The sequence below is a fragment of the Glycine soja genome, chromosome 19 (assembly GCF_004193775.1).
Source record: "Glycine soja cultivar W05 chromosome 19, ASM419377v2, whole genome shotgun sequence".
NCBI classification, from domain to species: Eukaryota; Viridiplantae; Streptophyta; class Magnoliopsida; order Fabales; family Fabaceae; genus Glycine; species Glycine soja.
Genome location: NC_041020.1, coordinates 9,145,551 through 9,173,479, shown reverse-complemented (window position 1 = coordinate 9,173,479; position 27,929 = coordinate 9,145,551). Strand labels below are relative to the sequence as shown.

At 33.3% G+C, this 27,929-nt stretch overlaps 1 protein-coding gene and 1 long non-coding RNA gene across 2 annotated transcripts; both read right to left on the bottom strand.

Moving 5' to 3' along the window:
* Positions 1-11,652: 11,652 nt before the first annotated feature.
* Positions 11,653-12,729, bottom strand: LOC114398579. Its single transcript, XM_028360760.1, has one exon. It carries the CDS (start codon positions 12,727-12,729, stop codon positions 11,653-11,655), a length of 1,077 nt encoding a protein of 358 aa, XP_028216561.1.
* A 13,722-nt stretch (positions 12,730-26,451) lies between these two features.
* Positions 26,452-26,920, bottom strand: LOC114398406. Its single transcript, XR_003663594.1, has 3 exons — positions 26,775-26,920; positions 26,577-26,672; positions 26,452-26,495 (listed from the first exon to the last, which is right to left on the bottom strand). It is a non-coding gene; the product is annotated as an uncharacterized LOC114398406 (long non-coding RNA).
* Positions 26,921-27,929: the final 1,009 nt, after the last annotated feature.

Here is a 27,929-nt window from a genome sequence, read left to right as displayed (position 1 = left end):
ACCTTATAATTATCACCTTTCAATATAGGAAGGTCACAAGAAATATTCATAGATTGTGAAACTACAAACAAACACACATGTTCATTAAGCAAATTTGAGACTAAACAAATGTCATGTTTTGCCAATGCAAATCATGTCTTAATATATGAATCTAGTGACACAAAACTTGTCTGCGGGCTAAAGTCCTACCCAATTAGATTCATCATGCAACTTTATGATAAAACTATTAAATCATGTTCTTTTCCTTAATTCCTATGGGAAAATTAAGAAATATAATCTAATATTTTATCCTAATTAATCATACAAATACAACAAAATTCTTGTGGGTAGATTTCATCACATTACATATGATTAATTACAATTAATATTTCTAATGTGATTATAAATTTAGCATATAGTTTTACTCAATTAAAGATGTTGTGGTTACTCTCTAATTTAATAAAATTATATTAATCACTTAACATTTAAAAATAATATTTGCATAACATACTTAATAATACAAATGTGCTCAATATTAAATCATAAAAGTTACATGTATAACAATCATACCAATTCAAAATAATATTGTGTGTATATCCATTCAACATGTAATAAACTTTAAAGGATCAAATCCGCATATCAGTATTTAACATAATATTGCATGCTAATTTTTAAATAACTTTTTAAATAACTTGTACATAAATGATTTATCATTACATATTACATGCTTCAGGGCAAGGGTTTGAGACTGGCTGAAGGCGTTTCCATTTATGTGTTTCTTTTTATTTATTAAAAAGGAAAACATGCAATTAAAAGGCTATGAGTGAGATTCGAGCCCGCAAGCCCGCAACCATTAGGTAATATAAAACACATCAACCATTGGATCAAGTCACTTACTTTGTTTAATATTCTCAGAAAATAATATCTATTAACAATTTCATATCAGTAAACAAAAAGCACGCGCATGTGCGTCTTCAACCTCCAGCCGGGTCATAAAGATCCGATTAATACCCGCGAACCCGGTTACCAAAATCCACACCATTATATGCATTTTGGACACTCAAAAACACGTTTTAAATCACAGAAAAATTAGAAAAATCATATTATTCCTAATTTTGATGTTATTTCGAATTAAGGAGGCTAAAAGCACAACACCCATATACTCAGAAAATAAATTCCATAAATGCACAATAGGAATGACCCAACAAACAAGACAGAGGTACAAACTGATACCAAATTTAATAAAAACGAAAAGGATCTAAACGCTCAGCAGAATCTAAAGGAGACATGACCAACCTCCAACCATTGCTACTGTTGTTCTGAACGTTTGTGGGGGTGACGGTTTTGCTCCACGACAATTTCATAACTGATTGTGGTTCCAAACCCTTGCTCACTCGTACTCGATGATGTTAGTATATGAAAGGAGGAGCGGATTCGGTGACCTATCAGAGCAACAACACACACTTTATATAGAGCTCTGGCCATCAACAAACTCAAGTGTGCAACGGGATATGGGAGATAATTGTAGTATAATGGTTACAATAGTTTTTCAAATATTAGAGTTGAACCTGGACAAAATATGGACTACATCAAAAATAGATTTTTCACATGACAACAATTCAGTATCCTAACTAAATATTCAGATAACAAACTGCATATGCTTATTCTTGAAGACATGGGATACGTGAAAAAACTAACAATATGTGCCAAGCATTACAGACAACATGCTGATAGTCCGCATGGGTGCACCATGTAGCAATGAATCTAAAGGGCCTCTTGCCACGAGATTGGGGGAAGCCACCACAAGGAAGCAGGAGGGGATTATGATTAGAGTGAGCTCTCTGAAGGACTTCAATCACTACCTCTAATAAGTTTAATATCCAGGAACTGTCACATAGAGCCCTATCCGGTTACCACAGAAGTTTGGAATGCTTGTTATGGCTGGATAAATTTGTCTGTGGTGCTACCTCATTCTATCAGCGACCATTTTTGTCAACATCATCTTGTGGGAGTCAATCGGAGTAAGCAAATCAGATGGAAGGTCTTGTGGTGCGCGGTGGTATGGATGATCTGGAAAACTAGAAATGACATCACTTTCAACAATTATGAATTTCACTTACAAAATTTGCTGCAGGGGGTACTATTTCATTCAAAGAGTTGGATCAAAGCTTATGATGATTCATTTTGTTACTCCTTCGCACAGTGGTCCCTCAACACCGGAGCCTGCATTTTAGGTATATAATTTGTTGTATGGAGAGAGGTGGGAGAGATGAATAATTATAAGGCCAATATATAGTATTTTTTGGAGGGTATAGGGGAATTTAGAACATATATGAATCTTATGCATAGCACATATGGTACAATGATACTGGGTCTTACATTTGGGGGGGGGGGGGGGGGGGGGGGGGGGGGGTATTATTTTTTGTTGAAATAGTTTGCCTCTGGGTATAGTTTCTTTCACTATAACCAGTGATATATTTGCAACAGGGACTTTTGGGGAGTAGCATGGTTAGTATATTGTGTACTTGGGTACTTCTGGTGCCATTATGTAACCTTTATTCTGGTAAAAATATATTGCTTTGTTTTTGTCGATAAAAAAAATCACCATGAAGGGCCCCCTCTTTGTCATTAATGACACTGATTGTATCCTTAGGGTTTTTTTGGCCTGGCTTCCCTCCGTTGTCGCGGGACTCTATTGTCACCGCCATCGCTTGGACTGCATCACCAATCCTCTCATTTTCTTTCCTTAAAATAACAAAGAATGTATATATGTATATGTGTATGCGCTTGCTTAACTTAATTAATTGTGTATCATTTTTTTTATTCTTAAAAATTGAAGATAAATATTAAAGAATTATAATAATTTGCGTATCATGTTTAACTAATTAAACTTGACCCCTTAATAATTTTAAAGCAAATCATTTTACTGACAAGGTTTCATTCATTTATTGCATGGCCGAACGCATGTACACTATGCAAAGTAGCCAAGGCACTTATCTCACGTCCATTTAGAGTAAGGTGCTTAATATCAAAACACATATTTGTTTCGGATTGAGGTCACTAATTCCCTATATGAATTAATGAATAATTAATATAATTGACTACTTCTCATTAAATATTTTTATTTTATTTTTCAAGCTTAGAATTAAAAGACAAGGAATAAAACTTTGGTTTTTGTTGTGATTGGTCATTACTTAGCCACTTTCTAAATTATCAAGAATATAGAAGTTGTAAATTTTAAATTGGGTGGACGACACTAACACTATTGGCAGAGTATCTAAATCTAATATGCATGATTGCTAAATGTCGTCCATGCTGGCTTCAAGATTAATCAGCTCCATTTGCATTCTGCTTTGAGGACATTGGAATAGGAACAACAATGGCCAAGTGTTATGCATTAAGGTCATTATCAAATAAGCAACAGTACTCACGTCTCTAGCTAGTGCAAACAAACAACACATGTACCACACCCAAAAAGATTTAACAAAAAGTGTGTTAAAAGATATCATAAGACAAGCAATCTTAAATATTACAATAATATTCGTGTTAGTATTTTTTACCTCTATTCTGTTTCATTGTTCTTTTCAATTACATTATATAACTGATCATATTTTTATTTTCTCTGTATTTTATTTCTTTCTCTTGTTGTCTCTTATATCTTAAAATTTGAGTATATAAATCACATATTTTTCTAAATGTTATATCTTAAAAAATGTGATAATTACGTTAGGCATATTATTTAATAATAAATTAATGTATAAATTCTATAACTTAACGTTAAGTTGGTGTTAAAAATATAATTTGATATCAATTGGTCTTTAAACATTATATATTAATGACAAAATAGTCTCAGAAAATTAAGGATTGAACAAAATTATAGCACTTTTTACGCATTAAAATAATTAAGTTAGAATTTTTGTTCTTTCATGAATTAAATTATCACCCGTTTATAAATTGCAGGACAAAAGTAAAGTAGTCATTTATCGTGTTTTTAATGTTATTTTGTTATACTAAATATGTGATGTATCAAAGGTACAAAATTAACAGGAAAAAAAAAACTTGAATCAAACTTCTAAGAATAACGGTTGTCTCAATTTTTTACGAGAAGTGAGATGGGTACGGTGAAAAAAGTAATACAAAAATAAGAAAAAGGGGGAAAAGTGGTAAAAAGTAAATAAAAAAAAGAAAGAATAACAGAAAAGAAAATTAAAACGCATAAGAGAAATAGATACAAGAAAAATCAGAGAGGGGTTCTTACCATAAGCTATGTTGCTTTCAATGGACTTCAACATATTCATTCATTTTCAATATTCAATCTAAACATATTTGTTTGCCCATTTAGAAGCATGAAATACAAAATCAACTTTTTTCATGACCTAAAACAAATTCAAAATCTTCTTTTGTGACCCTCTACCTGAAATGTGGAATTACATAAAATGATTTTATTTAATAAATATAAAGGAGCTCGAGTGAGTAAAAAGTTCATATTCGTGTTAATCACCAAATTAAACACTTATTAATTAAGGGTATGAAAATATTTCCGACTCAAAACAAGGTCGCTCAAGTTTACAAAAGAACTTAAGTTAAGTAGCAAACTAAAATAAAATAAAATGACATGTTTGAAACATCATGTAATTAAAACAAAAATTCATGCCCCAATGTCACATCCTATTAGAGCATTGTGTCCCGACGTCCTCCAGCATGAGATTCCTTAAAGCAATCACCTAGTCATCTACTCCCATGAATACAAGATTCGAAATCATCACAAGATCTAAACACAAACAACACACGAGGAGTGAGTTATCACATTCCTAAACAGATAGAGATAAACGAAAACGCATATATATAGTATAAGTATAACAAGTTTAACTTAGCACAATTCACATCATTTTACCACTCATTACGTAACATCACTTGTCTCAAGTAGGGGTGGGTAAGCGAGCTCGGGTCCATAGACTGGCCCGTGGTCTAGGCGGGTAACAAACCAAATCTTTTAAACAATCCATAGTTATATAGTATTTTGGGCCCGCCCCACATAATCTGTGGGCTGTGCGGGTTTGGTCCGAGGGTCCGCGGGTTGGCCTATGAACCCACAATATCATTAGTTTCCCCATAAACCCGTAAAAACCTAATTTGAGTAAATGCAGTAATGCACACAACACATCGTTTCTTTCTTCTTCTCCTCATGGCCACCGCAACTCAGCATTTCTTCTCCATACGATGCGCCTCACATATCCCTTCGCGTCGCACACCCTGGGCCCTCACATATCTGTAGCATCCTATTTTTATTAGGGCTTTTTTTTCCCCTGAAATTGGGGCTTTTTTTCATGGAATGCATTGTGTGCTTTCAATGGATGCTACAAATATATACATGTACATAGATCCATTCATGTAATTAACTACCTATTGCAATCACAAAACAGTAACCTATTTAAGGATATATACATGTACATTTATAACACATAAAAAAAAAACTGTTTCTAAGAAGCTCCATGCATCGAAGATAAAAAACATACATTGCATCTTGTAAACTGAAGAATTTGGTTTTGTTTTGTTTTGTTTAAAGAGGATATATTATTATAGTCAATGTACATGGGTTTGATTTTGTTTTTATTCTGGGATGACAATTTGAACGCAGTACAAAGAATTTGCTGCATTTCTGTCTTGTAACATTTTCCGTAGATAATGTTGTATACACCGAAATAGGGCCACTCATATTCAAGCATATTTTTTATGACTGAGAAAAGAAAATACTACATTTATGTGCCTTGAAGTGCATTTTTCTTGTTGAAGTGCACACACAAATCAGTTTTCTTTTTCTATTGTTGAAGTGCATTTTTCTTGTTTCCTAAGAGATTCGTTGTTGCTGTAATATGGACAGTTCACATCCTTCAAAGTGCATTTTATATATTGTCAGTGTAAAAAAATTTACATTATTAAAATAAAAACCAGTATAAATAAATATTTGAGTTTGAGTTTGAGTTTGAGTTTTCTTTCTCTTGATCTGCTAAGTTATAAACATGGTGAACTGAGTTTTTGTGTGATTTATTTGAATTTAGAATTGAGTTCATTTAATTTTATTATTTCAGCTTTCAAATATGGATTCTTTTGAAGTTAATATTGATGAGAATGACAATGAGAGTATTGATGTGGATGTGCATGAAAATGTTATTCTTGAAGATGAACCCATTGAGTCTAAAATGTTATTCATGAAAGATTATGTGGGCGGTGACAATAAGAATGCGATGTTGGAAATATTATTCTAATAGTGATGTATATTTGAAGACACATTCTAATAATGATGTTGGAAATATTATTCTTGATCATGCTGGGAGATTAAGAACTTAAAACCTTGATCAAATTATGGTATGTGAGATGATATCTATGATGGTTATTGAACATGATCTTCCATTCTCTTTTGTTGAACATAGGAGGTTTAAAGAGTTATTACAATATTTGCATCCTGATGTTAAGGTACCCTCTAGGCGTGTTGTTACCATGAATGTGAATAATTTGTATGATTTTGAAAAGAAAAAAAGAAGATGAAGATGAAGATGTGGGGATGCAAAAGGCTCAAGCTACTTCAAATATGGAATAATTTGTTGTTGGAGATGTTTAAGTTTCATATTTTAGATTTAATTTTTGAATTTTCTTTTGTTAAGACATTATTTATTTTATTGATGTAATTGACTAATTGTTGAGATTTTATTTACATTTATGTTGAACTTAATTTGGATGTGTTGCATTTTTGTTGAAATTGAATTTTTTTTAAAATTAGGCCCGTGGACTAGTCTGTTTGGCCCGCAGGATCCGCGGGGCAGGGGCAGACCAATTTATTAGGTCTGTGTAAGAGTGCAGGGTGGGCTGGCCCAATCCGCTGCCAATGCGGCCTTACACGGGCGGGCCGACCCACTTATCCACCCTTAGTCCCAAGGATTTAATCACAAAATCACATTTCACACGTTCACATTAATCACGTGTTCAGAACAAGAAATTTCAAGTACTACACAACATCTCACACTCACATAATTCATTACCCACCATCATATAACAAATCACAATGATCATTACACAAACGTTATGTAACAGATATACTAAGACTCAATCCTATATGCAATATGGTACCACGTTAGTTAAAAGTAACACTAGGGCGTCTAGGAGTACATAACAAGGCATGTCACACAATGGGTATGTCAGGTCACTCTTACTAATTGAAATTATAAGGTGACCATTCATGGTCACTCTGTTTTACAAGAATGCTCCAATCATATGGGATCAACATAAGCTTAAAGGAACACTCAAATCAAGTGTATTTACCCCAAGGCCTGGGCTCTGAAGAATTCGTTAGGGTCTCACCTGCCTGATTAAAGTCTAACTCCTAAAACAACTTTTGCATACACACATTGTTCATGAATTATACAATAATCACAACCTCACACTTATTTTCAAACACATTTAACACAATGCGCTATAATTTAACACCTCAGTTTCTTAACTTGGAATCCTAAACTTTCTTTTTAACACCTCACGTATTGCGTTATAATTTAATACCTCAGTTTCCTAACTTGGAACCCTACACTTTCCTTTTAACACCTCATGCATAAACATTTTTCTCAAGGTAAACACCAATCAGGTTATTGTATAATTCACAACTCAAAACACAAGTAATATCACATCAAGTATTAGCCACACACTTATTCACAACCATATCTCATGTCCACAATTTAACACCTCCCAACGTCATAATCTACCATCACATGTTGACGTGTATCTCACAAATTAGCACGTGCTCAACTTGCCACTTATACTCAATCTCAATCACAATTCATAATATACAAATAGTATTACGCATATAAACACACAGTATATAAATAACTAAACACAAATATTCTAATCATGAATTTACAAAGTGAAATATAAGCAAACAAAATTGCACCAATGATTCACTAAAACATTCGAAGAACCTTATAGTTAAATAGACTTTGGCCAATTTTAAAGAATAACAATATGAAACAATATATAAACTCATTCTAAATATTAAAACTAAAACAATAATCGAGAATGTCATTTTGTTAGCTTATTCTAATTCCATATTATAATATTAATTCCAAACTATATAAAAAAAATTAAAAACACCAAAACAGAAAAAATACAAAATCGATTTCTCACTCCCTCTTACGATAAATCTCTCGTTACTCAATTTCATCAATTCACGCTAATTAAAAAAGGCTCAATTTCTAGATTTCACACTCAACACAAGAATATATCAATTTCTCAATAATTTCATATCGTGACATTAATTAGTCCATCAAACACAGTCAATTCATAAATAAAAGAATAAGAACATAATTGAAAATCATAAAACAATATAAAATAATCCAAAATTCATCCTTTAGGGATCACTACACATGTTCATTCTAATACCCAAAAGTGAGTAACTCATCCCTTACCTCTAAGCAGGTTCACGTATGTAGTTCGGCAGTGATAATGGCGTCTATAGCGATTCCCTAAGATTCCTCAAGTTTTTCCTTTGGTTGCTCTGTTAGAATTTCCAAGCATTAGAGAGAAGAAGAAGAGATTGAAGCCTTAATTTCACTATCTTTGTGTGAAGGACATTTCTCTCTACAGACATTATTTTGCAAATCCCAACGGTGGGAATGTGCAAAAATGAGTTCCCAAGGTGGTGTCCAAATTTCAAGACGATCTACTGACTAACGATTCCAGGATTATAGTTTTATTGGGACAAGTTTAGGTGTACGCGAGAAAAAAAAGTTTTGGAAGAGGAAGAGAAAGAAGGAAGAACAAATTTTTGGGAGAAAGAGAGAATGTAGGAACATATCGTAAATGTAAAAATTGATATGTCTCTATTTATAACTAAGGTACTCTGAGTCTATTATTTACTATATATATTTTTATTATTTTATAAAAAAGAACTTTATTTTACTATTTCATTAAATAAATAATCAATTAAGACATCATTTTATTTTCTAAAATATCATTTTACTCTATTTATTTTCTAATACTATGAAACTCTTATTTTAATTAACAAAAACAATTTTCTCTCGTTTATTTAATTTCTAAAAATTCTATTAATTTTTAAATAAAATTCTTTTTATTTATTTAAAAAAATGGGGTGTTACACCTTCCCAGGTGAAGCATGTATAATTCGTTGATATTTTTTATCCATGGAAATTGAAAACAATAAATTTATAATAATTCACGCATCATATTCAACCAAGTGAATTTTAAACCTCCTTGACATATAAATGGTTGATGTGATAGTGATATCTAACACCACTTTTATCCCTAAATATAAAACTCTCTTTTTAATTTTGTTTGTTTTTTTATAAGACTCTTTTCAAGTTGTATTTTACATTAATTATTTTGATCCAATTATACCCTTAGTTACTTTATAATAAATGTTATATATATATTTTAAAAAATACATTATCTCTCTTATAAGGATTAAATAAAAAGATTAACACATATTAATTAATTAAGTGAAAAATTAATTAAGAATATGAATTGTTAATGAATTTAATACTATCAACTATATTAACTAACTTTTGTTAAGAATATAAATTCGTTAAAAGAATTCTTATATTCAGAAACGGAGGTATCAGTTCCCTAAGTTACTTTATTAGCACAAGTTTGGATAGCATACATGATATCTTTAAGTAGAGATAATCTTCATTACGCAGTGTTTGTGGCCTGATGTTCATACTATATACCTTTATGCTCTAATATGAAACCATGAAAGCGTTGGCATTAATAATGAACGGAGAGAATCATGCTCGTCGTGCATATGTTTTTGGTTATTGGACATAGCATGTAGTGGATTTACTTTCCGATATTGTGTCATATTCATCATTGCGAGTGAACAAAAAATTCGGTATGCAAATCCTCCTATTGGGTCTTAGATGTAGATGCACTTGCTTGCGGACTCCATGTTGTATGTTCTATGAATATCTTAATTTGGACAAAATTTAACAATTAAATTATAAAAGAAATCCATAATTCCATAAAAAAAAAGGAAATACATAATCAATTCAAGTAATATAAATTTGAAATCATTAGATAAGGATAAGTAATTTAAAAAGAAAAAGTCTAAAATATCATTTGCATCGTTTTTAATGGGTTGGACAGAATCAGCTTGTATTTAACAAGAATAAGGCTCTTGCTTCCCGCATTTCCTTTTCTTCTAATTACACTTTCCCTTCGTATAACTTCCTTTCTACATTATTTCTCCTTTCTCGTTTGTTGAGAGACTCTTGAGGTGTAGAAGTCACATATACTTCAGGTGAAATGAGTTTTTTTTTTTTTTTTTTCAATTTCCATATATTTCTGGATAGTTGAATAACAACATGCAATCTAAAAATTCATTTCCAGAATTATGATAACATATTTCTGAAATTGTGTTCTCCGAAATGCATGTTGGTTTTCTGAAAATGTTTTTCCAAAAGGGGTGCACAAAACAAAACCAGAGATGCAGGAAGTAACTCTCCTAGAATAAATGCATTTTTGGAGCTAAGAAACTAGAGCATTTGGGATAAATCAGCCAGTATTTCTTCCTACACCCTGTATACTTACCTACCAACAAGTTATTTGTTCGAGTGATATTGGATTCTATTTTCTTAAGCAAGATCTTAGATTCAAACTTGTGTATGCAAGAAACCTAATTGAGAGAGAAGAAACCCAATAAAGATGGTCGATCAAGTTCTCCGAGTGAAACTAATCATCGGTAAAAATAATAAATACTTCGTCTTAATATCATAATACCAATAAAAAAAATATTACTATCTGCACCCCTTTTAATTTTAAAATGACCTCAAATCCTCAAAATTAGGGTGGCCAAAGTTCAATTCAGTTTTTCCCTTTAACTAGATAGTTATTAATAATTGAACTGCTTATGGGAGAAAACAGTTCAGTTCAGTTATTAATAACAGTTCAGTTCTTATATAATTTAAGGATAATAATAACACAGACTTCAGCTACTTGTTGGTCGTATGAAGTATTTGTTCCTAGACCCAAGAAGTTGTTTTATGATATAATGTAAATGTACTACTTGGCTGATTGAAATAAGTTTGTCACTTCATTGACTAGTTGAAACAAGATATCCTTCATTAGATATGAACCCATTTTTCCGTGGAAAACTTCGCTAGTTGCGCATTCAGTTTGCAGGTGAAAAATCTAACATCAGTAAGAGGAAATGTGAAATAACAATCAACCATTGCTCACTATCACAAATCTCAAATCTTAACATATGCAAGGACAAAGACTCTTTGTTTGGCAAAGTGCTCTGTCTTTGACTCTCTGTCTAACTCACGAAAGTGAAAGAGTGAAACATTGCGTTCCTTTTTTTTATTATTAAAAGTTTGAAACAATTTACAACTGAACTGTTCCATACCAGTTCAGTTTATAAAACTGAACCCGTTAAATAATTCAGTTTTAGTTTTTACAGAAATAATTTAGTTATTTACAGTTAAGTTATAATTCAGTTTCAATTAAATTCAGTTCAAAAAAGTTATTTGAACACACCTATCCAAATTACTCTCTTCTTCTTTCTTTGCTAAATCTTATCCTCTCAGCCACCATAGACCACCATCCCCGCTGCGTAAAACTGATTTGAGAAATGAAATTATTGGGAAATATTCAAGTCCCACATCGGCTGCCTCAATCCTTGGAGTGTACGAACCACTGCCCATGAGGATTAGGCGATGCTGCTTGATGTACATAGGCCTGTTGAGGCAGTTTTGGGCCGAGCAAATCTGCCTGGCGCTGTTGAGGAGTATTGGGCCGAACCCATCCTTGATTTGGGAATGGACAAGGAGGAATAGGCCAGGTCGGGTTATACCATCCCCATGGAAATGGTTGCTGTTGCTGCCATTGCGGAGGAGTGGTTTCACCGTGGCCACCAGAGGACTGCCCCCAACCACCGCCTTTACCGCTGGTCGAGTTATGGCCACCACCAGAACCTGCATTCTTCCGACCTCCACCATTGTTGCGCCGTCCGCCACCAGAATGTTGCGCACCATTTTTTCCCTTCGAATGTCCTGATTTCGTAGGTTGTGGGGACCCATAATTAATCGAAGAGGCGATCATAGCAGACTCAGTGGCTGCTTCCTTTGCCATCTCGGCCTCCTCAAGAGTGAGTATGGAACGAGCCTTGTAAAAGGGAGGAAGGGGGTTGCTTTGACGGATCAATGTACCCACTCCACGGTACGGCTGTGTAAGACCCCCAACCAATTGCAATACCAATCGACTATCAGACACCGGAGCCCCAACGTTCTTTAATTGATCTGCTAGAGATTTGAGACATTGACAATAAGAGGAAACATTTGGGAAATTCTCCATAGAAGTGGCGGAGAATTCTCGCTCCAAGGCAACGGCACGAGAATGTTGATTATCTTGGAATATATCACGCAATCTATCCCAAGCCTCCATAGCCGTTGAGTCAGGCTCAATAATGGTGTGCAATAAGTCACTAGAAATGGTAGCATAAATCCATGAAAGAACCGTGGCATCCAAAGTTGACCATAGCTCCCTCTCTTCCTCAGTAGAAGGAACCGTCCCCGTGTCGTTGGCCGGAGGCATGATATGATCAAGCACCTTGGTTGAGCGTGCGTGAATCTTGAAGAGTTCCGCCCACGTCGAATATTGAACATTTTCCATTTCAAGAATAATGGAAACATGATTCCTGATGTTTGATACGGCAAGAGCCGAATGAAAAGAAGATTTGTTGGAAGCCATTGAGAGAAGAGAACAAAGTGAGGAAAGGGAGATTGAGGAAGACGACGGGCAAGGAACACAGAGCTAGGGCAAGCGGAAGACAGCAAAAGAAAAACCTTGGAGTGCAGCTTATATATCTGTTGGGCAACTTCACTTAATGCCAATTGGTTTTAAGATAAAATCTAACATGGTATCAGAGCAGGCTCTGACCCTGGGACCTCGCCTTCGCTTCTGCTGCGACGGGCACCCACCATTTGTGGTTCACGCACCAAGCCTAATAAGTGCTGGGCGTGAAGGGGGTGTATTGGGAAATACCCAAGTCTCACATCGGCTGCCTCAATCCTTGGAGTGCAGCTTATATACCTGTTGGACAACTTCACTTAATGCCAATTGGTTTTAAGATGAAATCTAACAGAAATATCTCGCTTATTTAAAATTATTTATAAGCAAATTTTCACATCTAAAAGAAGTTACAAATGTTGCTTTTGCATTAGGAATTATTGAATGACATGAAGGCTGGTTTATTAATTTACTAACTACCTTTCTATGGCTAGAGTGCTCGTATACAGGTAACCACTCGTTCTCGTTGGTGCATTTTTTGTCTTTCAGACGCGTAGTATTTTACTAATTTATAAACCATCCAAGTCTAGCTAATATTTATTTTTAATCGAAAGAAAAAAGATACATTACTATAGGAGGGCACAAAGGGGTGTCAAAACCCATTACAGAAAAAACAGCTATGGCCCCTCTACAAATGATTCAAATAATTGGTTAAAGTCTATCTAATGCTACAAAACAGAAAAACATAAAGGCCAATATTTGTTGCAGCTGGTCCAAAGAACCAGATTATCCAAGCCCAATTGGTAGCAAACCGGGATAATATAGAGGCTTTTGCTTTGTGTACCCAGCAATATTTTGATATTTCAGAAATACCCGTGTTAGTTCTTCTTCTTCCTTTTACCTTTTTCTTTCACCTTCTTCACTCACTCATTCATTCATTCTATTGGTTTCGTGGCATTCATTCATTCTCATGAGAGGAGAAGTCCATTGTGTCTGCTTTGGTCGAGCTGAAAATCTTACAGAGGTATGTCAGCAAGTGGTGATGGTGGTGGTGATCGGTGTGGTTGTTAACGGTAAAGGTAAGTTGCAACTTCTCTTCGATATAATTTTTATTTTTGCATATAAAACTTACAAACTATGAATCCGTAAGTTACATAATAGTTATGAATTGATAATATGTAAGTTTTATATAACTTACAGATTAAACATTAGTATGTTACTTATGGATTGTTAATTCATAAGTTATTTTTTTTTAGTTTTATAAAAATTATTTTATTGTTTATTTTAAATGTAATTAGTATTATTATTTTAAATATTTTTAAATAAGTTTAGTTTCATAATTTATTCATAAGTATTTGTTTTTATATTTATGAAGTGGTATTAATTGTAAAATAATTTAGACTTATAATTTATTTGAGTCGTTGTACTTTAAAATTGGTTATTTTTAGTGCTTATAATTTGATGAATCGCAATTAAGTTCAGTAATATTAGAGATTTTAGTATATATGGTTATCAATTTTTATGTATTATATGGTTACCAATTTTAAGTTCAAAAACTTGATTTTGATGGTTTTCTAATATATATGGTTATTAATTTTAATGTATTATATTATTAAGTGCAGTAAAAAAATACAAAAATTATGTGATAGTATATGTATGCTGTGGTTAGGTGTCATTTGTTTGTTATTGAAATTTTTCAATGTTTTGTTAAGATGGACGAAGATCATTGAATGCATGACAGTATAATGTTTGAAGAAGTTGATATGAATGTAGAAAATGGAGACGAATCTAGTGTGAAATCAGAACATGTTGATTGTTTTAATTCCCTCAATACTTCTAAGGTATTAAAATTAATTTTTGTTGTTAAAGTAAGCTAATGAATGTCCCTTGAAGACTAAAGATGTTTGGATTGCATTGTAGGTGTTTGCTACCCGTGATGATGTTTTGAATTAGGCTGAGTTGTTGCTTATGAAATTGGTTTTGTGGCAGTGATTATGAGGTCAAACACAAATACTGGTATGAGAGGAAGGACATCATTTGTCTTAATTGGTTGTAAAAGAAGTGGTCAATATAGGGCCAGGAAGAAAGATTTGATAAAAACAATTACTGGCAGTAGAAAATGTGGCTGTCCCTTTAAGTTGTGTGGGAAACCAGTGGTTGGAGGTGAAGGATGGATGGTGAAGTTAATGTGTGGGAGTCACAATCATGAATTGGCCAAGTCATTAGTTAGACATTCATATGTTGGTCGATCGACTAAGGAGGAAAAGATTATTATTGCTGATATGATAAAGTCAATGATGAAACCAAGACATATATTTGCTAACGTTGAAGGAGCACATTGCTAATAGTTATACAAAAATCAAGCAAGTATACAATGCATGAAATGCATACCGTTCTTCCATAAGAGACAGTAATACCGAAATACAACAACTAATGAAGCTTTTTGAATAGGATCAGTATATTCATTGACATAGATTGAAGGATGAAGATGTTGTACGTGATATCTTTTGGAGTAATCCTGATGTAGTCAGGCTATGCAATGTCTGTAATTTGGTATTTTTAATAAATAGTACCTACAAAACAAATAGGTAGAGGCTCTCGTTACTTGACGTTGTGGTGTCACACCAACAAGGATGACATTCTTTGCTGCTTTTCCCCCTATTTGGAGAGAGAATATCTAAATAATGTTGTTTGGGCTCTAGAATGGTATCGAGGTCTTTTTCTCAGATGTGATGAATGCAGTAAAAACCATATTCCCTAAGTGTACCAAATTGTTCTATCCATTTCACATTGATAAGAATGTGAAGACAAAGTGTAAATCCCTGGTTGGTAAAAAAAATGCATGAGATTATGTCATGGAAGCTTGGGGAAGTTTGGTTGATTGTCCTTCTGAGGAAGAGTTCGATGTGTGCCTTAAGAAGTTTGAAATTTCTTGTTCACCATGGTCAATGTTTGTTGACTATGTTAACCAAACATGGATAATTCTCCACAAAGAAAGATTTGTTAAAGCCTGAACGAATAAGGTCATGTATTTAGAAAACACAACAACTAACAGGTATGAAAATTGTAAACTTTTTTTGTTGTTTAGGGTTTAGGATTTAATGGATAAAAATAGTTGTCTTTGTTTATTTTTTTGTGTGTATTTCATATGTAGGGTTGAATCTGCTCATTGAGCCTTAAAAAAACTACTACATAATAGCCTTGGAGACCTATGTAGTATTTGAGAAGCCATGAACAACATGATTACACTGCAACACATTGAAATTAAGACATCTTTTAAGACAAGTACACATGTGGTTGGACATGTTTTTAAAGTTACCTTATACTAGAAACTACTTGGCGTGCTATCAAGGTATGCTTTAAACCAAATTGACGTTGAGTATGAGCATGTGAGTTATGCTGGTATTGACAGTTCTCATTGTGGATGTGTAATGAGAGCTACTCATGGTCTTCCTTGTGCATGCAAGATAGTTAGATATGTTGTGGGTAGCATACCTCTAGGTGTAATCCATATGTTTTGGCGGAGGCTTAGTTTTTCAGACCTAGGGTTATCTGAGCTCGAAGCATAACCGAAGATATGGAAATCATATCGAAGTGGTTTGAAGAACTTGATGTATGTGGCAAAGTTACTCTAAAGAGTAAACTTCGGGAAATTGCCTACCCTGACCAAAACTCTATGTGTGCTCCTCCAGAAAAGGTCAAAACAAAAGGTGCTTACAAGAAACCGATGACAAAGCATCAAAGATCAACAAAGTGTGATCCATCTTACTGGGAGTATGTTGATGCATTATATTCTGTACAAAATAGTATTTCTTCAGTCAAATGTAGTGCATAATCATCTGAGCAAGAAAAACCATGAAGGACTATGCCGATCTTGGATCAATTTCATCCATGCATTCATGATTCCATTGAAAACATTGTTGATGTCAAAACTAATGGTAACTATGGATATCATGCAATTATTGTCTTATTAAGTATGGGTGAAGATTCATGGTCTTTGGTGCGCAACCATTTGGTTAAAGAACTTGCAAAATGGTCTGATGAGTATATCAACCAGCTTGATGGCAAACAAATTTAAGGAATTAAAGCGGTCTCTACTTGTTGATGGATTATCCATGGTATATAAGTTTTTTGTTATGTTTTGATGGAATAATTTTGTTTTAAATAAATCCAACAAAAGTTGTTACGTGTAGGTTACCATGGATAAGTGAATGAATATAACCGACATGGAATATGTGATTGCATCAAGGTATAATGTCATCCTTGTTTCTCTTTCTCTCCAATAAAGCATGACATTTTTTCCTTTTAGAAGTGAACCACCAAGAGATTGTTTTGTACATCGTGTAATATGTATTGGTCATGTGTATGGTAATCATTTTGTTCAGGTAAAAGTGTTATCATTCTATTTGTGTAATTTATGTATTAAATTGTCTTATGATAATTTTAATGTGTATGTCCATATATAATAGGTATTTCTAAGAGATCGTTGTCCATTACTGCCAGTAGCTTTGTTATGGTCTACACATTATCATCATCAGGCAAAGCAATGGCCTACACCATACATTAGTAGAATGCAGCAGTATACAAATTTGTCAAGGTTGAAAATAGACTTTGTTGATTTAGGTGAAGATTGAACATTTAGTTACTTATATAATTGTCATGTAATACGATAATATACACGTGTTTCATTGGACATTCATATAATTATCTATTATAGTTAACTTTTAAACGGTGTACAATTATTTATGTTTGACTGTTATAATGACAAAATTATTTGACTAAAGAGGGTTTACAATTACTACAATGTGTTGAGTTTAGTTGTACATCACTAATTAGGGTTTATGGTTTACTTATTGTTTGATGGTACGCGACTAATTAAGGTTTATGGTTTAATTCACGACCTAGGGTCTAAGGTTATGAGACATATTATATAATAAACATTGTCTAGTTACGAAAATAAATGAAAAGGTTCTCAGATAAAATTAAATAATAAACATTGTCTAGTTATATTGCACACAAAAATCATATAAAATCTAATAAATCCTAAAGGTTTTCATACGTCTTCCATACGTTGCCTTCTTCGTGACCGCACATATACATTGTGTTTTGCAGTCACACCTCTGGTTAGGCAGTCTTTCGTGACAGTGTATGCTTTTGTACCTTCTATGACTATCCTTAGGTTGATCAACCATTCCAACCTTTCAACTATTGCTTGGCAAGCCTTCTAGGACATTGACAACAATGAAAAAGGTTTATACTTAATGCATGTTCAAATAAAATGAGTAACAGAGTTAATTCAAAATATATTTTACAACTGCATGTTGAGGCTATTTTAATCTACGGGTGCTTTGTCTATAGTTGTTGTTGTCACCAGGTGCTCAGGAATATCTGGTTCAATAAATGTGTCATCGTGTAGCACGGGTGGATGTCTAGGAGGATCCCCAGGCTGTGCTGGACTCATGAAGGGATGAGAAATCATGTAGAACCACTTCATGTAGTCTGCTGCACATTATTCATGTGCAACACATATCTGACCCACCAATGCAAGGTTTTCAAAAAACTAAATCCATTTGTCATCAATATCTTTTATGCATAACATTGGAGCAGCAAGGTGTGGAGGAATGGTTTGCACATATCCAAACTATCGCAAAACCCACTATGGTCGATGTATGACAATAGATAGACCCCATCTGATATGTCCGGAAAACAAAGAAATCAGCTTAAATTCTCTAAATGCACGGTGGTCACTATAAGGAATTCAGCACACAACATAAGACGTCAATCTATCCAACCGCTTATGATATGTCAACATTGGTAATGCCTTCCTAGACTTCCAATGGTAGGTACATGGTTTCCTCTCATGATAATCTTTAGCAACAATACACGAAACAACAGAAGGAAAATGCTTGTAGATCCAACACTACACATATTTTGAAAACAAAAAAAATATTCAAAATAATACTCATCATAAAATACATAACAAAAATAAAAAAAAATAAATTAACTTATAATTACCTGTAAAAGTGTGATATATCCTGCAAGTTGTTTGGCGCGGGTCTTAGACGCATCATTCAAATTCTCATACGTATGGACTAGGGCGGTAGCTCTCTATGTGTGGCTTCCACTCTAGGTGACATCACGAAAGGAATCCAAGAATACCACATGCACGTGTGTGACACTCTTGTTAACAAATAGTGTGCAACCTACCAAATACAAGAGATATGCTCGAGCTGCTACAGTCCACTGTGTTGCGTCACATTTGTTACGATAAATGTCTTGTAGTCACGATAACCGAACATATGCCCCATGGCATTGTACTGGCTCAGCTCTTGCTTCTTCTGAACTAACTTCAAGCAATTAAACTTATAGGAACATGGCTTTGTCCATATGAAGAGCCTCAAAGCTATGGAAGGTGCTTGTAATGGACAGATGAAGCAACTATGTCACATCATCAAGGGTGATAGTCACCTCTCCTACAAGAAGATGGAAACTACTAGTTTCCTTATGCCACCTCTCTTCAAAAGCCGATATAAGTCCTCAATCGCCAATGTCCAAGGAACATGCGATCAAAGGACTTAATCATGTGGCAGCCACTAAGCCCTCAATCGCCACTCAGCCTTCCTTCCATGGGAGGATAACTTTAACTCAAGACGTTCTTGGAAATCAAAATTTAAATCATTTCAACAATAATAACAAATACTTAAGAAAACATTATTTATTTAAAAATATAAATACCTCTCCATTCCAAACTGTCACTACAACATGATAAATATAGCCAATCAGAATTGATGTGTCGTGGGGCCCGTCCGAAAAACCCTCGGCATTACTAACTACATCATCAGTGGCTGCTTCTTTAGGTTGTTCATGGACTTTGTCAGCTGCATGATCCGTATGTTGAACATCCTCAACAACAGGTGAAACTTCTCATTGCCTACGTACAGATGTTGTAAATCTTCACCACTAGGGGGTTTCATCAGCATCACGACTCACTTCTCTCCCTAAGGCTCTTCTTATAATCCTGCCTAAAGCCCAACCTAAACCTTTGGTTCTAACCATAACCTGCACATTAAAACAGTCATAACAATTTATGTAAGTGTTCAAACAATACTTCAATCAATTACTATTTGATAATTCATAAAAAAATATTATTTTTTATATAACTGTTTTATTACTTTTATATATTCATAAATGCATATATAAATTATTTTTTCAAATAGATAGAGTTCACATAACTAATTCTAGTAAACTTAAATTAATGACCAAAATGTAACTACAATTTTGGTTTTTTTTTCTTCTAACAAATCACTATTTCATTTTTCAACAAATTACTATGACAATAACTTTAAACTTTTTTAAACTATTGAAAAAAAATTAATTTTATACTTCCAAACACTATTTATATAAATATTCAATACTATGAATGTTGTAATATATATACAACTATATCAATAAAAAAATTGTAATTTACAAATTTACATTTTCTTGTTAAACTAAATTGTGAAATATATACTAATAAAAATTTGAAATTTATGATATCCAACAAATTTATAAAAAAAAAACTTTTTAAAATACCAAATATAATTAAATTACTTATATTTTTTACAAAAAGATTAAATCACAATAATATATTACTTATAATTAAATCAAAATAATTACTTATACGGATTTCCCAATCAACAAAACATTAACATACAAACGGAGGGGGAGGAACCACGACAACTTACGACACAGACGATGGCGGAGCTGCCACTAACAGCACGACAACGACAAAGAAACTAACTGCGTGGTTTCACGACACAGCGGTAGAGGTCTCGAAACTCAAGGAATGCAATGAAAAATAGCATATGTGCGATAAAGAGGGAGGCTGAGGGAGATGCACTTTTTAAATTTTTTTACTGAAGGGCATTTTTGTCATTCATATAACTTGTTGGGTGTACCAGTAATTCTATAGGGTGCATAAAGAAAAATCCTAATATAAATTAGAGAACAAAAGTGGGTTTGGAGCTAATAAAGCCCAATTGGATTGAAACGTCATTTAATTTGTTAGAAACATTAATGAGAACATATTTGTAAAAAAAAAAAATTGAAGTACCAAAGAGTCAATAATTCATGCATACTATTCAATCAACTAAATTAGAATTTTTTTCTCAACCAAATGGAATTGGGGACTTTCCAAAAAGAAAGTAGAGATTAATTAGAGCAGAAAATAGGACTATCTTGCCTATCTTATATCATTTTAAAATTTTAGTTTTAGTCTAATTCAACTTCAAAAAATAGATTGTGATAAGAATTCACTCAATAATATAATACTATTATTTTAACTATATTAGCAGTTAACGTGAGATCTCTCCAATGCATCCATCACATTTTGATAAAAACAAACTCATCTAGCTTCATTCTAGAAGTCATAAACTGATGGATAAAAAACAAAGCATTTTCAAATGTCCATTTTGATCACAACCAACGATCATTAATGAGTGTCCACCACACTACAAGATAAAACTTTCTGCACTACCACCATTGCAGCATGCGAATTGCTATTGGCCCTTACCAAGGGCTGATCACTTTTTTTATTCTCAAAGTGTCTTTCTCAGGAAATCATGATTCTGTTGTAGGTAGGGGTAGCAAATGGATCCATATATCCACCATCCATCCAATTCATCCACAATAATTTCATCTAATCTATCCATTATACAAAAATGTTTTGTTGATTTCGTGGTTGAATTCGTGTTTTGTTGTTATATGGTGTTTTGATTCCATGTTTTGTTGTTATGGTGTTTTCATCCACCATCAGATTTGTCAATAGCATTTCATGATTATGTTCACCTAGTTCTATGCTGTCGAATGCATTCATTTCAACTAGCATTTTTTTGCTTGGACCATAGTAAGTGCTCCAATTTTTATATTCTGAAAATAATTGATTTTATTCAACTAGTGTTCTATTACCGATCCAAGCTACCTATGTGCCTGCTTGACAGATTCTGCTCCTGCTACTACCTTTGTGTTGTGCATTTATTTGCTGAGAGTATTCTGAGATATGGCCTGCCACCTCTTTCTTGGTAATATACTCTAAGTCTCAACTTTCTTCCTTTTTTTAAAAATATTTATCACTGAGCATTGGATAGGTATTCCAGGAATTATCACAAATCTTTGAGCACGTGATGCAAATACTATAAGACTCATGTATTATTGTTTTATATATTGTATACTTGCATTTCAAAAATATATCATATTAATTTGTCTTGGTGGTGATTACACTGCATCCCTTTATACTGAACTGCTTAAGCACTATTAGCCTAGTAAAAAGATTATCGCAAGTCTATCACGGTTAATTAGTGTTTTGTTGTTATATAGTGTTTTGATTCCATTTATTGTTGTTATATAGTGAACTTCACCATTCTCATGTTCAATGTTTGGAGACTGGCGCCCTTGCAACTTGAAGTACTCTAACAAGATGTGGCAGGCAAACTGGATGATAAATCACATCTGCACCCAAACTGAAAATAAAAATATAATAAGAATTGCATCTGAGTTCCGAACATATTCAGTGGAACAGTTTAAGAAAGTATGTCTCAGAGGTTAAATATAAACTTAGTTGAACTCTCACATAACAATGTTTTGTAGGTTGAACTAGTGCATATTCTAAGAGTGGCACAGATTGACCAGTGCTTCTTCTGCTATAAGTATTTAAGTTTCAACATAGTTCCATCATGTTACTGTGTTTAGAGGGTGACACTGACAGGTATTATAATATGACCAGATATGGTTCCTATGTTAAGTTGTTAACATTTCTGCAGCTTTATTCTAGTTTGTAGTGTCCTCTGTTAACACTACAAAAGGAAGAAAAGTTCAATCACTGACTATATTAATATCCCTATGGAATTTGGATAGTTGAGTTGTGTAGGTTAAGGCATTCGTTCTGCATTTTCTATGCTTTGTTTTGTGAAGTTGAGCTGAATTTTATATGTTGCAAGTTGCAGCTGGGTAATGGTATAGCAAACCTAGAAGGGTGATATTCTGGTCATGAATTTTGCTTGTTTAATGTCTTTGTCTCGACAATCCTAGAGTTAAAATCATTAGATGTGTTTGACAGATTTTGTTCATGAATTTTGCTCATTCCTCTAAATATATAAATGCGCCACATTTTATTTTAATATTATTTAATTCCATTTTTGAAGTCCTTCTGTAGATTATAATCAAAGTGAGAATAAATACTTAGTATGCCCAAGCAATGAAAGAAAATCTATGCAAGAACTGTATTTATTAGTTATTTACTTCAGCTTAGAATGGATTGTCTAGACTAGATTGGCTGCTTTTGTCTTATCATGCGTGGTGTTTATAGATTAGTTATTTATAAGAACATGCATGAAAGATATATGCTTTAAAATTGGTTTTGTGGTGCCATGTTTTATAGAAAAGAAGAAAAAAAAAAACAATTGGTTTTGCTAGTTTAATATGCCTTGTGAGGAGAACCAAGGAGAACCAAACCGAAGAAAGTTATTCCCCTAGTTCAAAAAGAATTAGAACATCTGTAGCTTAGGACTATTTCGAGAGACTTGTCAATGATGAAGGGATTCCAAAAGGAAAATGTAAAAAGTGTGGTAAAGAGTATGTGGCAAGAAATGATAGTGGGACTTCAAATATGAAAAAGCATGCAAAGAAATGTGATGTAGATGGGAGAATATCTTCCTATCCGCTTCTAGATCAAGAAAAGTATATGGACAAGGTTGTTGAGCTAATCATCAAACATGGCTATCCTTTTTCTTTTGTTGAACATGAAGCATGTTAAGGATTTGCTTAGATTTTTAAACCCACATGCTAAAACAATATGTAGAAACACATCAAAGTCAAAGGTTTTGAAGAGGTATAGGAAATAAAAGATATTCTCAAATGTTACTTAGAGTCTATTCCTGGCCAAATTGATTTAACTATTGATATATGTGGTCATCAATCACTACCAATCAGTATATGATGTTGACTACACACTATATTACTAAGGTTTGGGTGTTACAAAAAAAAGTGTTAGCTTTCTTTCACTTTCCTTCGCCACCTCATACTAGAGCTAATTTGACCAAGAAGTTATTGAGTCTTTAGAAGAGTGGGGTATCGATAACAAGATATTCACAATTACATTAGATAATGCTCCTAACAACAAAGCAATGGTAAAGATATTGAAGAAACATCCATCATTTGGATTTGGATTGGTTGCTAATGGAGGTTATTTTCATATTAAGTGTAGGGCACATATTCTAAATTTGATTGTTCACTAGGGTTTGAAGGTGATTGACGGTTCTTTGGTTAAAATTTGAGAGTGTGTGAAATATATTAGGGGTTCAGGTTCATGAACCTCAAAGTTTGTGTCATGTTTAGACCAACTTTCACATATGACATCTAAGCAAGTTTATCAAGATGTGCCTACAAGATGGAATTCTATATATCTCATGCTTAAAAGTGTTATAGGTTTTTGTGAAGCCTTTACCATCCTAAAAAATACGGATCCCTATTTTGATAATTGTTTATTAGAAGAGGAGTGGGTTGAGGTAGTAAATTAACAATGTTTTTGAGACCATTTTATGATATCACCACTCTTTTCTCAGGCAACACTCATCTAACCACCAACCTCTATTTTTATGGTGTGTTGAGTATTCAAATTAATATTAATGAAGTTGCATGCTTTTTTCATGATGAGTTTGAAAATGAAAATCAAATATGTTGCGTGGCTAGAAAAGTGATGGTAAAATTTGAAAAATATTGGGATTCTTACAATGTTATTTTATCCTTTGCTGTCATCTTAGATCCTTGATATAAGGTGCAATTTGTTGAATATTGTTATGTGAAGTTGTATGGAAATGAAGAGGTTGTGAGATTGGAAAAAAGGTTTATGAAAGGCTAGAGGTTTTATTTCAATAGTATCTTAATTCCTCACCAAATGAGGCAAATATGTCATGTTCACAAAGATCAAGTAAAGGTAGTCCATGCATTATCTCATCAAGCCATTTGGAGAGTTTTGGAAGCTTTCAAAGCAAGTTTTGTGCATCGTCAAAGAAAGAATTTAATTTGGAAGCTTATATGCTTCAAGATAAACTTGATCATAAGCAGTATGTTGATTTAAATGTTTTGGAGTATTGGAAATCAAGTGAAAGGAAATATCCTGAACTTTCTTTGATGGCACAAGATGTTTTGAGTATACCGATTACTATACAGTTGCATTAGAATTAGCATTTAGCATTAGTGGATGTATACTTAACAAGTATCAAAGTTCTCTTTTGCCTGAAAATGTTGAAGCATTAGTGTGTTTAAATGATTGGCTTCATGGAACTCAAGGTTAGTATCCATTAACTTGTTATTCTTAATCATTGTATTTAATTTGAGCCTTTTTAAGTTATTATTGTTTAATTTTTTTATTTATTTTTACTTTCCTTCTCTTTTATAGCTGCATTGGATCTTAATGATCAAGAACTTGTTGAAGACTTTTCAAGCCTGTCTATATTGAAAACCTAATGATTGTAAGTTTAAATTTATATTTTATTCATCCCTCAATATTTTTGATGAAAACTAATGGCAAACCTGCTTGTGAGAGCTACAGTTTACTCTTAATTCTTAAACTATTACAAGCCCGACTAAGTGCTAACAATAGTGACAAAAGATAGAAAGGGTTATGTCATACTATTTATGTTATAAGCTTATAATTTTGATGTTGATGTTATTGACACTATTAGAAAATATACTTTCTACATCGGTTATTTATGACTTTCAACATCGGTTTTTGAACCGATGTTGAAAGTACCGACGTTGATAGTATTATCGTTAACATCGGTTTTTTAAAAAACGATATTAACGTAAAATTACCAACATCGGTTATATAAATAACCGATGTTGCTAATATGAATTACACCCAGAAAATATATATTAACGTTGAAAGTTAACATCGGTTTTTACAAAAAATCGATGTTAACGAATGTGTTAATGTTAATAGTTAACATCGGTTTTCTGTAAAAAAAACCGATGTTAACGAATGTGTTACTATTGACAGTTAACATCGTTTTTTTAAAAAACCGATGTTAACGAATTTGTTAATGTTGACAGTTAACATCGGTTGTTTGTAAAAAACTGATGTTAAAGAATGTGTTACTATTGACAGTTAACATCGGTTTTCTGTAAAAAAAACCGATGTTAACGAATTTGTTAATGTTGACAGTTAACATCGGTTTTTATAAAAAAACCGATGTTAACGAATGTGTTACTATTGACAGTTAACATCGTTTTATTCAAAAAAACCGATGTTAACGAATGTGTTGCTATTGACAGTTAACATCGGTTTTTTATAAAAAAACCGATGTTAACCAACGTTAGCATCAATTTTTTGAAAAAACCGATGTTGTTTTCAGGAATTTTTTTTAAATAATGTCTCTGTTTTTACAAAAAAACCAAAATTTAACCTGTAAATTTAAAATCAGACCACACAGCACACAACATATATCATTTGCATTCTGTTTTCAAATAGGTTTTAGCAAAAAATTAGCTATCATCAAAGGTTATTCAATGTTAAGATGAAACAACAATTATAAAAAATGTAATGCAAAGTATGTAAACTAATTAAGTAACCTAAAGTTACATAGTTGCCTAACATCCTATGTTTGATTTCTAACTTTTAGATAATACTGTGCCCACTGGATGCGAAGCGCCTTGAATCTCTCTGCTTCCAATGGTCTAACTTCATTAAAATACTGCATGATCAAATAAAAAAATAAATTAATAATGTAATAACAATTATAAGAAAACCAACTTTGTTTGAAATAAACAATTACCGTCTCCCAATTATTCTTGAAAGATCCTAAGATTATCGTGGACAACCAGTGCATCACGTAGTAGCCACATTCTGTGATTCCTTTTTGTCTATTACACTAAATACATAATGAAATTTGGATATTAATTAAACGTTAACTACAATTAGTGTACACACACATAAAATATATATAAGTAGAACTTTTATTTAAATCACGTACCTTAACAATAATCCACCTAGCAGCAGCCTTGGATTTCGGTTGTGAAGTATCATCAAGTCCTTTCAAAGCACTAGTGTTGAATATGAGGAACATTAAAATATTGATGTTGTTGAGTTACGCCAATGAAAATGTATTGAAAACAATATTGACCTTTAATTATTCCCTTAAGGTAGTTGTCTGGCCTGTTATGTAAAGAACAAAACCAGACAACTAGGTTTTCCTTAGGCAGAATGACGACCATTTGCCAGTGTCCGCTGCAGTAGAGACGAATATGAGTTATTGTAGTAGTATAGATTATTTAAATTCAATTATTGTGTTTGACTTACCCATTCAGGTAGGCTCCAAGGTAAACATCTCGTTTTGAACTCTGTATCCAACTCTTGATGTAACTTTCGGATTCAAATTGTGATTGCCCAGATCTCTGAATGGACTGTGGCTCGAGGAGTCCATACACATCATAATTCCACGCTCGCACACTTGTCTCAGTCAGATGGCTGTGTTGTTAAGTTAAAGTTAATTATGTATGAATTTAAAACAATTACTTTGGTAATTAATAGTAATCTAAAATGACTTACAGAATCCACAAGTGTATAACAGATATGCTGAGACATTGACCACCGTGTGCAATTTCAGAGAGATCTTCATGCTTTATATACAATGGGAAGTTTTGATTAAACACCCTGAATATGGTAGCATCCCACATAACTTGGAGCGGCTTCAAAAACAGTTGTGGGATGGTCAATGTCATCAGGTACAGGGGATCATCAACCTCTTCATCCGGGCTTTTTGGAGGTTTTGCTGGAGACACAGTTGCCTGTTGATAAAACATAGTTAATTAGCAAATTTTGATTACAGTTGTTAGTGCTTAGCTCTACTGAGTTTTAAAAGATTGGCTAAGATTTTGTTAAAACATAAGCACTTAGACAATGAAGGAAAGCTGGAATTGCTGCACATGATGTCCAACGTTATGTCAAGGAATCAGATCGGGCTGCACAATGCACAAGGCAAGATGAAATGTCAAATGAAGAATTGAAGCTGCAGGATCCACGATGTCGGATACAATGTCCAGGACATCCTGCCCGAAAATACTGGAGTTGCTGCACAATGCACAAGGCAAGATAAAATGTGAAATGAAGAATTGAAGCTGCAGGATCC